The sequence below is a fragment of the Protopterus annectens genome, chromosome 1.part0 (genome assembly GCF_019279795.1).
Source record: "Protopterus annectens isolate FY-2018-M chromosome 1.part0, PAN1.0, whole genome shotgun sequence".
NCBI lineage: Eukaryota > Metazoa > Chordata > Ceratodontiformes > Protopteridae > Protopterus > Protopterus annectens.
Window position 1 is genome coordinate 352,147,006 of NC_056725.1, and position 12,921 is coordinate 352,159,926.

The 12,921-nt window shown below is 40.2% G+C and overlaps 1 protein-coding gene across 1 annotated transcript in view; it reads left to right on the top strand.

The window, feature by feature from the left end:
* LOC122792270 (prolyl endopeptidase-like) overlaps positions 1 to 12,921 on the top strand; it is a 315,525-nt gene that overhangs the window by 33,723 nt on the left and 268,881 nt on the right. The window contains exon 3 of the mRNA XM_044060028.1: positions 6,636 to 6,814. Within this exon, the coding sequence (XP_043915963.1) occupies positions 6,636 to 6,814 (179 nt within the window). The remainder of the gene's footprint in view (positions 1 to 6,635; positions 6,815 to 12,921) is intronic.

A 12,921-nucleotide genomic window follows, 5' to 3' on the forward strand; every position in this document is an offset into this window, starting at 1 on the left:
AGACAGCAGATTTGCTTCACATGTTCTGGAGTTGTAAGTGCATTTATAAATTGTGGAATTCATTAAAATTGCAGTTACAAAAAATGGGTTACCAAAATTCAACACTCTCTTGGGATTTTATGATTCTTCATATTCCCCCGGAGAATCTAAATAAATCAAAAACGATTGTAATTATGAATATTTGCCTATTAATGAAATTATATATAGCCACAAATTGGTTGAACCCAGCCCAGACATCGTGGGAAAATTTCAGATTGTTGGCAATAAAACACATCTTGGCGCATAAACTGTTAATTAGTGATCACAAGAAAAATATCAACAACATAAAAATCTGGGAGCAAATTTTTAATATTATTTTGGCTTAAGAGGTTACTATCCACTTTTTCTCGGGAACCAGAATATAGTCTAAATCAACCTTAGATTAGATAGAAAATGTACAGAAAAGACAGATTGTTGGCTTGGATTTGTTAATGTTGGATTTTTTTTTTTTTTTTTATTATTTTCCTTTTGATTGTTAGTGCTGTACCTTTGATCAATACATGAGGTTGATATATATGTGAAATTAACCAATGGAAGCATTTTGTATATATTGTATATAAGGTGTGAATTTGTAATATGGTTGTGAAAAATAATAAAAAATGATTATTGAAAAAAAAAAGAAAAAAAACTTGTACATCATTCGTCTGTACAAGCATAAATATATAGGAGATGGCCTATTCCATCAGTTTTTGATGCACTTTTATGTGGCTTTTAACAGAATTCAAAACAGTGCTCTATGTAGAATAATTACCATATCATAAGTTAATTGACATATCAAGCGTGATATCATCAGATTCCAACCTCTTGACAATTCATGTTACTAGAATGCCACCATTTTGAAAAATAAGGAGCCAAAAACATTTTCTGCAATCACAAAACAAAGTGCTTTTTCCCCCCGCAGGTGGCAAGCCTTTTTCATCTCCAGTTTTCATATACCAACTTCAAGATTGCAGAATAGTGAGGAAAATGCATAGTCAAATATTGACAAAAGTTATTTTTGGCCTTATTATTTTATACCAGACAGCATTCAAACAGAAGCCTTTCAGCAGCTTGGTTTTTTTTTTTTTTTTTTTTTACGTATTTGTTGCTCAGGTAATCCCACTGACAAATTGTCCCTTTTCAGAGGCCACGCGGGAACAGTGTCTTGTTAAGTGACTTGCTTAGAGCCAGCCAGTAGCCAAATGAAGGTGGAAGTAAATAAAAGTCTGTACCCTGAAACAGCTCATGTATATCTCAGGACTTTAGTTTTATGTGCTGTGAGATGCTTTGGATACCTTTTCCCCTGTAATCTGCTAGTCTGGAACATTCTGAAATAATATGTTGCCAGTTTTTATCAGAACTATCTATACATTTCTGACCATTATGCCGAGATTCTCAAAGACCCGCGGTGGTGGTGCTGCGGTAGCGTTGTCGCCTAACAATAAGACGTCCGGTTCGATTCTCAGCTAGAGCGTCTTCTGCGTGGAGACATGCGTGAATGGGCGTACCTTCGTTGAAGGTTGTGCGTCAGGGCTGGTAACTCGGCACATAAAAATCAACTACCAATCATTAGCAGACCGGAGTTCCGCTGTGGTGACCCCTAACCGGGAAAAGCTGAAAGACACAAACAAACAATGACAAGGTTCTCAAACAGTCTCTGTCAACCTAGAGAACGTATGTAAGTATTCATGGAAAAATTAAATGGCACACAAATAACCTCCTATATACATGGAAGTAAACTGTTTAGGGGCTCATAACTAAAGCTTGCTATACCTCAGTAGGTCTTCAGCCTGACATTAATAAACTAATTCCCCAAAAGACAAGAGAGAACATGAAATTCATCTCTGATACTTTGCTGATTTTTTTACAGTAAACCTCTTTCATAAACATATTTAAGTAATAATTTATGCCAAATGGTTGCTTATGAGATGCACAATGTATTCCACTTTTTATCACATTAATGCAGCTCACACATGTAGCCCAAAACCATAACTATTACATTTTCAGAGAAAAGAAAAACTGAGCATATGCATTATTAACATGCAAATGCTTAAAAGTGAAAACTGCACACACCCTGTCTTTTCTTAATATTATGGTGTTATACTGAAGTCTAGGTCAAGATTCCAGAAAAAAAGGATCATCTGACTTTGCCACTTACATACTCTGATTGGTAGTCATTTCAGATATCTAGACTCACAATACCAAGTCTCAGATGTGAAGATGACCAGAAATCCAGACTTACATATATTAAGTCCAAGATTGCCATGTTTGGAACACTGCCTTTTCTCCAAGGTATGGCAATCTTACACCATAAGTGGTGGGCTTGCTGGGGTGCAGAGGTGCTTGCCTAGGCCATGCAAAAAAAAAAAAATAATAATAATACTTAAAGGAGAAGGGCAATATTCAATATTCTCTCTTTTTCTGTATTTCTTTTGTCTTTTTTTTTTTCAATGTTTCAAGACACTGCATTGTCAGTCCATGCATTTTAAGATGGAGTCCTTTACACTATGTGGGATGAATCACAGTAATTCAGTAAGGTTAAAGTGCTTGTGGAATTGAAACTAAGTTCTACATTACAATCATGTAGTTATGTATTTGTATCCATGTACATTTATTCCTGAAATGCTTGTACCCTTACACAGGTACACTGTTGTTTTCACTGGATTTTCATGCTTTCTCTGAGTGCTGTTTAACTGAATTTGAAATTTGCTGCCTATGTTCTTGTGATTACTGCCAATGTTCTGGTATCATACTACAGTCATAATTTAGATTAAAAGACAACCTAATTGCCCCCTCCTCCTCTCTTGCACTCACTCTCACTGCAATCTATAACATCAACCTCTAATTCCTGTCTCTCCACTTAACATTGTTGATACGCTACCTTTTGATTATAACTGTTACTTATCCCTTTTCTTTCAGTTTGTCCTGCAGCGTGTAAATAGGGTTGCCACCTTTTCAAATGCTCAAAGTGGGACATTTTTAGTACAAATGTCAGATTTTGCAGGGTGAAACATACCCCCGACCAGTACAAAGGACAGAACTTCACTTTTTTGCCTAAATAAAAACATATTCTTGTAGCATTTTAGTTGCTTATTCTGTTTCTTATAACATTTAGGTGTTTCAGATACAGAATAACTGTTTTATGCAACTATTACATAAAATATAGGAAATAATTTTGTCCTAAAAATCTCAGGACATTTGCCATTTTTTCAGTTTTTTTGCAGGACACAACTGCCCAAAGAAGGACGGTCTCTCACAAAGTGGGACAGGTGGTAACCCTACGTGTAAACCTTCCTAGGTGTCTTCTGCCACCCTATGAGGTACCCTGACTTCCTGTCTGTGAACTGAGCTTCCTAAAGAGAATTTATAGAACTTTCTGTGTCTCTACTGACTTTCCCAAGTACTACCTAAACTAAAAGTGTATGTACCCTCTGGAAGTAACTTGTATTTTTTCTATAGCTGTATTGAATCCTTGCGTGTGAACACTAGCAGCCTATCGTGGACCCCACTCATCCTGCTCCCTTCAGTCCATCCCCCAAGTGCCTGTAGCCCTTCATTGCAGTTACAGATTTGTCCACTAGGTGGCAGCATTTGCTTAACGCTATCCAAGTCTTCCTATTCTAATTGCTCTTTAACACTTTATCTATGCTGTTATAGTCCTACTGTCCCCTCTAAACCTCTGTGCACCTCTCTGCTTTCCTCCTTGTCTCCCTTAGCAATTTAGTGCCTCACTCCAGTACCTTTCTTACCTCTGTGCTTGCTATCCACTTCTCTGAGTGTTCCTTGCTCATCCTCCTCCTCCTTGGCTCTTTCCTAGAAACTGTCAACAAGGCCCATGGCTCCAGTCATATCGTGTCAACCCTCCTCTTAGACCTCTCCAAGGCTTTCAACACCATCTCTCACAACCTTCTCCTCACTAAACTTGCTGAACTACATTTATCCCACTCCTCTTATCAACTGGTTCACCAGCTATCGGTCAAAAAGGCAACAAGCACGTAGAAAAAAGCTATTTCACCTTTCCTGAATACTCCCACAGGTGTGCCCCTAGGTTCATTTCTAGGTCCCCTTCTATTCAATATTTTCATAAACGACTTCCACCATGCCATCTCAAATGCCAACCTTATCCAATACGCCGACAACCATAATCTGCTCTGCCACCTCCATTTCCTCATTAGCAAAACTAACCCAGAATGCTGTCTATTCCACTGAACAATGGATGCTAGATAATCATCTTGCACTCAATGCAACCAAGACTAAACTCATGTTATTTACCCCTTCTAAAACTACTATCCTAGATAAAAAACTCTTTCTGTATCACCAGCCAAAACAATACTCTTCTTGAAATAGTCTCCACTGCAAAACTATTAGGAGTCCTCCTCGATGATCAGCTAAAATTTGATAGGCATCTACTAGTGAATATAAAAAAAAAACACAAGAAACTGGGCATGCTTTATCGCCAAAACCGTTATATCTCTTCTTCCACCAGGCTCATTCTCACTACCACTTACTTTATCCCTTCCCTACTATACAGCGCCTCCATCCTTACTAATCTGCAATCTTCCCTCAAGTCAAAACTCTCCTCCTGTTACTATAAAATTTCTAAATTTGCAACTGGCCACAGATCCACTACCCATCACTGCAGTTCCTTACACCAATTGAACTGGCTTAAGCTACCCTATTACCTTACCTATATTCAACTTATCCAAGCACACAAACTTATTTTCAGCCCCTCTCTCCGCCCCTCCCTTGCCTCTACCTTCCAGATGCATCTACCTGTTAGACATCTATGATCCAGCTTCTAAAACTTAATAGAAGTACATAAACCTGCACGCCCACCAGGTAAACATCTTCTATTCTTCTTCCTAGCACATCATTGGAATTCTCTCCCACTTCTCATCCGGACCACCATTAGTCTCGCTGCTTTAAAAACCTTGCTCCACTCCCACCTAACTTCACAATGGGAATGTTCTTGCTCCCATCCTACGTAACTTCCCTGACTTTAACTACTCTCTACTACTTTAGCTTATCTGTGGACAACCAGCTATAGTCTTATAATGCCTAACAATAAATTATAGGAACTAGCATAGTATATTGAACTTTAATTTGTCTGAAATTAATTCTTTTTTAATGCATTGTACTAATTTGCTCTTGCAAATACCAATTTTTTTTGTAACTTTGTAACTGTGCATTTTATAATTCTCATGTATTTGCAATTTGTGTAACCTTGCATACTTTAATATTTGTACTGTTTGGAGCTTTTCTCCCCAGGACTCCATTGAAAACGGGCTCCTTTGGGGAACAATTAACCATCCTGGCAAACAAACTGCAAATAAATAAATCAGCAGTAAACCACAACTTGGCCCAGTAATCTTAAAAATGTAGGTTCCTCCATACATCTTGCCCCAAAGAAGTTATCCCATCCCATGAAATGCTCACTCCTATATGTATTGTTAATGGACTGTAACAAAGTTTCTACTTCTGTATTGTGATCTGTGGCAGTGTAATAGTTGTTAGGTTTCTGCAGCTGTTACACAGAACATGAGCTTGTTTTTTTATCATATAAATAGTAAGCTTGCTTGTGTAAGATCATTTCCCAGTTCAGTAACATCTGGGCTGTTAGCACTATCAAGAATGACAGTTGTCTGCACAGAAGGTTACAGAGGAAGAGTACCATAGTAAAGCACTGATGAAGATGGGGAAGAAAGGGGAACTGAGTGGAGATCCCTGACAAGCACCAAATCTGTCTGGCCTTCATGTTGATAGACCTTTTGCTGGTATTTTGGACAAAAATAAACAGATAACAATTCATTTAGTAAGCAGTTTAGGTCACTGGCTGCATATACTTTGCAAAGGTCTAAGAGTATGCCAGTAAATATTTCAAAATCTAGATTATGATTCATTCTTTCATTAGAGAAGTATAATACTGTTGTGAGGTGGTACAATTCTTCTAAGACTGTATTATTCCTGGGGAAATAAACCACAAGTGTTCAGGAAATTACTTCTGCACCAATGTTTCATATTTGTTAGCAAGTGAGAGTAGAGTAGAGATGGGGTAGTAACTGATGGGAAGAATGCCATACCCTGTTTTAGGCACCGGTGTAACCCATGCATCCTGGTGACTAGCCATAGCCGGAGAGATAGCTGCTGAACATAAAATTACAAATGGGAGGGAAGTCTATTCTTACCAAAGGAAGCCCCTGCCTCCTAATTTCTCATGCAGTTTAACCACTTGCCCTAGATTTGGTATTGAATGAAAGTTAGGAATGGACACCGTATCAGTGGCAGTTTGATTAGATGTGTCTTAAATAATGGATTTGGATAAAGTATAGAGGAAGATTTAACATATGTACTAACAGTTGTCGAGTAGCTGTGATGTTTGATTTCTTGCCATTTATTTTATCTGTGTAACTGCATTGTTTTTATATCGTGTAATGCTGTTGATATGGTTTCAGAAATCTCTTGATCTAAAGACTTGCTTTGTCAACATGACTGATTCTCACTGCTTTCATTTCCTTTTTACATGTAATACACCACAGAAATGGTAAAATGTAACATAGCCATTCAGCTTGCTAGACTTGAGCAGCTCCTCACTCACGATACATTTGTTAATATTTTAGGATGGAACGTTGGTACCAATTACAGTATTCCATAAAACATTACCAAAAGAAATGCTGACTGAGACACCAGTATTAGTTCACGTGTATGGAGCTTATGGAATGGATCTGAATATGGGCTTTAAGCCAGAAAATATGTTATTACTAGAAGAAAACTGGATTTTAGCCTACTGCCATGTCAGGTAAGAGATTTACATGACATCACTTGCAAAATTAAATGTACCTGTACCTGTCAGCTGTAAAGTAGATCCATCTGGCCCTGTGGTTTATCCTGCAGCATTAATGAACTCAGCTGACTTGTCACCGCTGTAACATAACTATTGTCCAAAACCTTGGTGAAATGTACTTTCCGCATCACTGGCCTGAAGAAATAATATGAACACATATGCACATCAAATGAAGACCTTTGGTTCATCAGGTCTGTTACATCTAGCTCTAGGTAACTGCTTTCCCTTACACTACTTTCCCCCAGTTATTCCATACAACTTTAAAAACGATCCACAGCTTCCAGAATAATCCAACAGTGTATACTAGGGATTCACCATCATCCCAAGGAATAAAGATTTCCTGATGTAAGTCTTAGATATTTTTATTTTTCCATTTGACACCCTGGCACTCATCTTCTACTGCCAATCATTCATATTGTTTATTTGATGTTTATGAGATTGTGATTGGTGTGAAAGTGAACCCTTAGGAACTAAAAATTGATGCACTGCCAGACCTGCTTAAGACCACTCTTGCCTGCGCACCTTGTTTGGCATATAGGTTCATAGGTTCATAGGTTGGTACTAGGCTATCAGCCCTAGGGCCTATACAAGCCTAGCCATAACAATTCCCTGGCTATTTCTTCCCACATTATTTACTTTCCTGGACACCGTATGCAGTCCATGTACCAGTTTCCTCTCACCGGACACATTACACATATCTGTCACATGCTTAATCCTGCATTACAGCATGTAAAACAACACCTGTGTAATTAGTGGGTAGCAGGATGCCCCCTCCCACTTAGGCTTCTAGAAGGAATCACAGGATCTGGATATTGTCTATGAAATAGAAATGGAGAATGATTCTTCCTCTTCCTGCAACTTGCCCTCCCTGGCCGACTGACTTCTGCTTTAGAGAAACATTCAGGCTAATGGGTTCCTCTATGGACTGACCTCTGGCCCCATTCCTGCCATGGAAATGCATAAATCCAGATGTGGGGAAGAAAGATAATGAGGAGTCCTTGGGCTTCCCTGTATGGAGCTAGTTGTTAAGGGGGTTGTTACTACAGCCTGCAGGTGCCCATTCTGTACTCCTTTGCCCTTCCCTCACTTCTCAAGAAATCACAGACACTTTACAATACATTATCAGCTGAATAAATTGAGCACCTCTTCAAGCATCCTTGAGTTGATTTCTTTGTGATCTCTTACGTCCAGCCTAATCTCCGGAGACCACAATGCATATCTGCCCTGCACAGATATGACAAGAAAGTGTACTTCTCTACCACAATGGGACTCAGAGCCTTAGCTTATGTTCTTACCTCTCCAGATTCCAGTCCAGTCCTTCCTGATGTACTGAGTTTTGGAAAAGCTTGCTTAATTCCCTGAGTATGCACTGAAGAAATAAGTTGTCAGGACTCTGTGTTGTGTGGTCTCTGGAGTGAGCTACCATGTGGCCTGCTGTATTTTGATTATGGTAAGGTCCAAGGCACAGGAATATGTCTAGAAATACAATATCACTGAAAAATTGCATGACTGAGCCTGGTCTCCATTATGGAAGAGCACATGAACATTTTGTTCCTTTGAACAGGACTTTCAAGACCTGGCAAATGATTGCTTGATAAGGAAGCAAGCTCTAAGTGGAAGATCGTTATAATCCTTGAGAGCCCTTCTTCCTCTATTAGAACAAGCCATTGTGATAAATCCTCCTCAGGCATAGCAGAAGGCACTTAAGCATCACATGGTCCTCTTTCCACCAGTGCTGTATAAGTCACTCAAGGCAGTGACTCTGTAAGTCTTGCCCAGTATCCTGATAATGGTCTGGCACTCCTCATCGAGATGTGGTTTTGTGCATTCCCCTAACTTGGAGAGCCATCACCAGGATCCATTAGATTCTGGTTGTGTTCACACCTGCCCTGTTCTTACAGGTCTTTTGTTCTTCCCCTGAAAAGGCAACAGTAAGAGACAATCATCCTGAGTTCTTGTAGCAAACCCAGACTCTGCTTCTGAAAAGGGCAACAAAGGCTGTCTCACATTAATATTAGGAATGAGCCTTCTTTGCCAGCCTGTTTGTGGTTGTGAAGAGGATGGACAGCTTCTTTTCAGTGCTGGATCTCCAGAGCTTCCACTAGCACATCAGTTATGTCCTAATGTAGAATTGACTTTTCAGGCAGTCATTTGCATGGTGCCTTGATAGATTCCTGGACATGGTCCACTTTTTCTAACATATTTTCTGTGGTTCACATAGGAAATTTTTCCAGTTTGCTGTGGATGAGCATAGTATAATGTACACAGTGTTGCCATCTGGACATTCTTCAATACCCAGTGTTTATCAGGGTATTGGTCAAGGTAGTCATAGCCTTGCAAAAGAAAGATCTCTTTGTATTCTCCTACCTGGACAACTCTCTCTTGGTTTCTCCATTAAGGGACTTTCTTGTAGCACCCCTTCAGTGGGCATTCCAATGGCTGTAGTCCATGCAGGTGGACAGACACTGGGAGGTGTTCTAGGTAATCCTAGCTCAGATTATTGTGTTCATAGGCACAGAGCTGATACTGTGCAATGCTTGCAATTTCTACCCTGGAGTCCAGGACCAGACATTTCAGCAACTTCTGGACTTGATCACTGCTACAGTCTTCATTCTGCCATTGGCACACCTGATGATTTGGGATTTACATTGGAATGCGATATGTTAGTGGCTGCCAAACCACCAAGCACTTAGAAATCTCCTGGTGCCATAGCCGTGCCACTGTGTCTAGGTGTGATAGACAATTTCTATCAATTTTTCTGGTGGGTCTCCTATTCCTGCTGCCATTCCTGTTGTATGGCCTTGTGATGGACTGCTTTGCTGGTGAATGAGGATCTCTTATTGGTTCCCCCATTGTCTAAGGGATACAAAAGAAGCTGAAAATTAATCCATTTGAAGCTCTGCTTAGTACGTAAGATCCTGAATGCACTAGAAGAGAAGCTACTTCTGGGACCACTCCCCATTTGTTTGTACACCCACTCCATTGTGTTATTTGGACACGCAAGGGGGCTTGTTTTTATACCCCTACAAGGACAGGTATTGTGCATCTAGCAGTTGGTCATAAACAGAAGCGTAGCTGTCTCCTCTAGTGTTCTGATAGAGCTGCAGATAGAGCTTGGTGCTGATCTTCCAGAAATGAGGCTATCTAGAGAATGACCTGTTTGTCGATCGAGACTGTGTTACTCCTCCTCTTCTGCCCAATGTAGCAGGATAGGGTCTGTCATTGGACACACGTTCTCCATCCCATGTGAGATTAGTTTAAGCCTTCCCACTAATCCCATATCACATTGGAGAATTCTGGGTAGAAAGACCAAAGCTAATTCTCATCCCCTTGTGGTGGCTGAGGATGGTGTGGTTTCAGGCTCTGAGGTCCGTGGCTGTGCTGGAAGTTGTACTGGTCCTAGTCAAAAATATCCTTAAAGATGTAATTAATGGGTTGGTCAAAATTTTGTTACATTTTAAGCTCTGACATCTGATATAAACCCTTTGCACTGGATCTCCTTGGCTAGCATCTCAGAAGTGATTTTTTTCCACCAGAAATATATTCAGCAAAGACGACAATACACCCAAGTGAAAGAAGTTCTTTCATCTTAGCAGAGCTGTTCCCTATGTCACCTCAGCTATTCAGCTTATAGGATAGTCCTGATCTGCCACAGGCATTTTTAAGTCTCAGGCCTCAGCTGGTCTGTGGTGAACATGCATGTGTCTTCTGTGTCTGCACATCACAACCTTGTGCAGAGTGTAGTTTGGCCATTGGCCCCACACTGACAAATCAAGTGATTCCTTAAATGAATTATACCTGTTCACATTCTGTTAAAGCACCATCCCTTTTGCAAGAGCTAGTTTAAGTATCATGGTAATGCAGTGCATCCTCCATTGTGTGTGTGTGTGTGTGGGGGGGGGGGGGTGAAGTCCCTCTTTTGGAATTAGAAATTAGATTTCAAACCATCAGGACTTGCAGAATTAGTTCTCACACTTTTCATATAGAGCCAACAGAGTGCCTTAGAACCTTTTATACCATGGATGTGTACTGTCATCTCAGGATTTATTTGAAGCAAGTGCTTGAACTTAGGAGACTGAACAGCTATTCCATATTCTTTGATCCAGGGAGGGAAGGGCTGGCAGTCATCAAGCACACCCCTTCTTTCTTTATTTCTTTTTTTATAACACCTTTATTAAAATACTGCTTAAGATATAACCAAACATATATTAATATAAAAGAAAAAACATATTAACACATTTCCAGTTACATACATATTTATTTATGTATTCTGTGTTGACTGGGTTTGTCCCACCAGGTTAGTGGCCTCTTTTCAGAGGACATCCAAGTTAGCATTTAAGCTACTGGAGGAATTTTGTCCAGGGCATCAGGGAACTTCCCCTATTCATCATTTTGTGAGTGGAACCCATTTTGAAGGAACACTTCCTCGTTCCTTTCCAGGCTCGGAGGTGACCTGGAGAAACAGGGAGGCAGATAGAGAGAGAAGGAGATGATGGAGTAATGAAAGAAATGAAGGAGAAAAGCGAATATCAAGGCTGGAGAATGTGTGTAGGATTCTGAGGAAATGTTTAAAAAAAACTTTGATGGAGATGAGTCAGTAAATGATGGATGTATAGTTACAACCCTCCAATCGTAAGTGTTGCAGGATACTTTACTTAAAGAAATAGTGGTGCAGGGTGAGCCAGAAAATGAAGAAGCTGTTTCCTGGTGGGGACATTATGGAGAAAATAAAAAAGGTGGATGCAGAGACAATCCTGAAGAGTAATGGTGAGACAGAAAAGAAAACATATGTAGAGAAAGTAGAAGGCAAAAGTGGAGTAGCAAAGAATAAGGCAGAAGAAAATGAAAACTGGAAGTACTAGGTAAGGATTCAAAGTAAAGTAGACAAAGAAATGGACAGGGAAGAAGTGTGGAACAATTTAATTTCTCCTTTGGGTGTAAAAGTACATGAGGTAAGAGCATTTATTCTTATTAACAGAGATACATTTTGTGACATTATATTCGAGACTGTTTTTTCAATGGAAATTTTTCTTACAGAATATGAAAAAAGAAAGCCTGAAACCCATGGAACATTATGTGATAATAGCATTTAAAATGTAAACAAAAAATGTGATTCATGTGCAGATGTTCTTCGTGTTTCACTGTTGCAGTTATCACATTTGGGTTATCCCTGCCAGGGTCGCCCTCGGCTGGCTCGAATACCAGAGACTTAGTATTTCTGCATCAGTTGCTGTCACTTGAGGACTGACGTCAGGTCGTCAGTGGTGTAAAGTAAAGCAGCCGACGCCATTACATCAGTCTTTCTTGCTGTGGAGCCCAAAGCAGAAGCAGTTCGCATGAGTGCCAATTGACCGCTACCTGAGTTTTTGTTTCCGAATTGAACTTGAAGTCTTCTAAAGCTAAGTACCCCTTTGGGGATCGTTTTTTCTTGCACTAACTGATTTCAGCAAAAGTTAATAATTGTCTCGCCTGTGGAAAGCAAATACCGCACCGAAACTTCCACTCTTACTACGTCACTTGCCTAGGCCCAAACCATGACGTCCCCCGTTGTTGCTTCTGTGCTTTGTTTAATGTCAGAACTACCTGTCGTCAGGCCCTTATTACAGCCAGATATTTTCATTTACAGTCCTCGAATTCAGATATGGCTTCGGTAAGCCATCCAACAGCAGATCTTCCAAAAAAGTAAAGATAAAGACAGAGACAGACTTTACAGGTCCAAACCTTCCGATGACGCTTCTGTTAAGCTAGTTGTCAGTCCTCCGGTACTCAGTGAGATGCTTTTGCAGCCCCTGATGCCCGCTTCAGTTGATTCGCAGGCCACTATTGAGACCCTTTCGGAGTCCGGTATGCCACAAAACTCTTCTTTGTCTTAGGATCCTACGGTAGTTTCTACCTTGGATGAGTCCGGAGCCGCTGAGCAGGCACTGGCTTTCGAGGAAGTCCTTCACACCTCCGAATCTCGACACAAACCATCTTCTTTTGTGACTACCGTTCTTTCGGAAACAACCAGGTTCCTTAGGCCCAGGGTTCGAACCACACCCAAGAAACCGACTACCCACTCT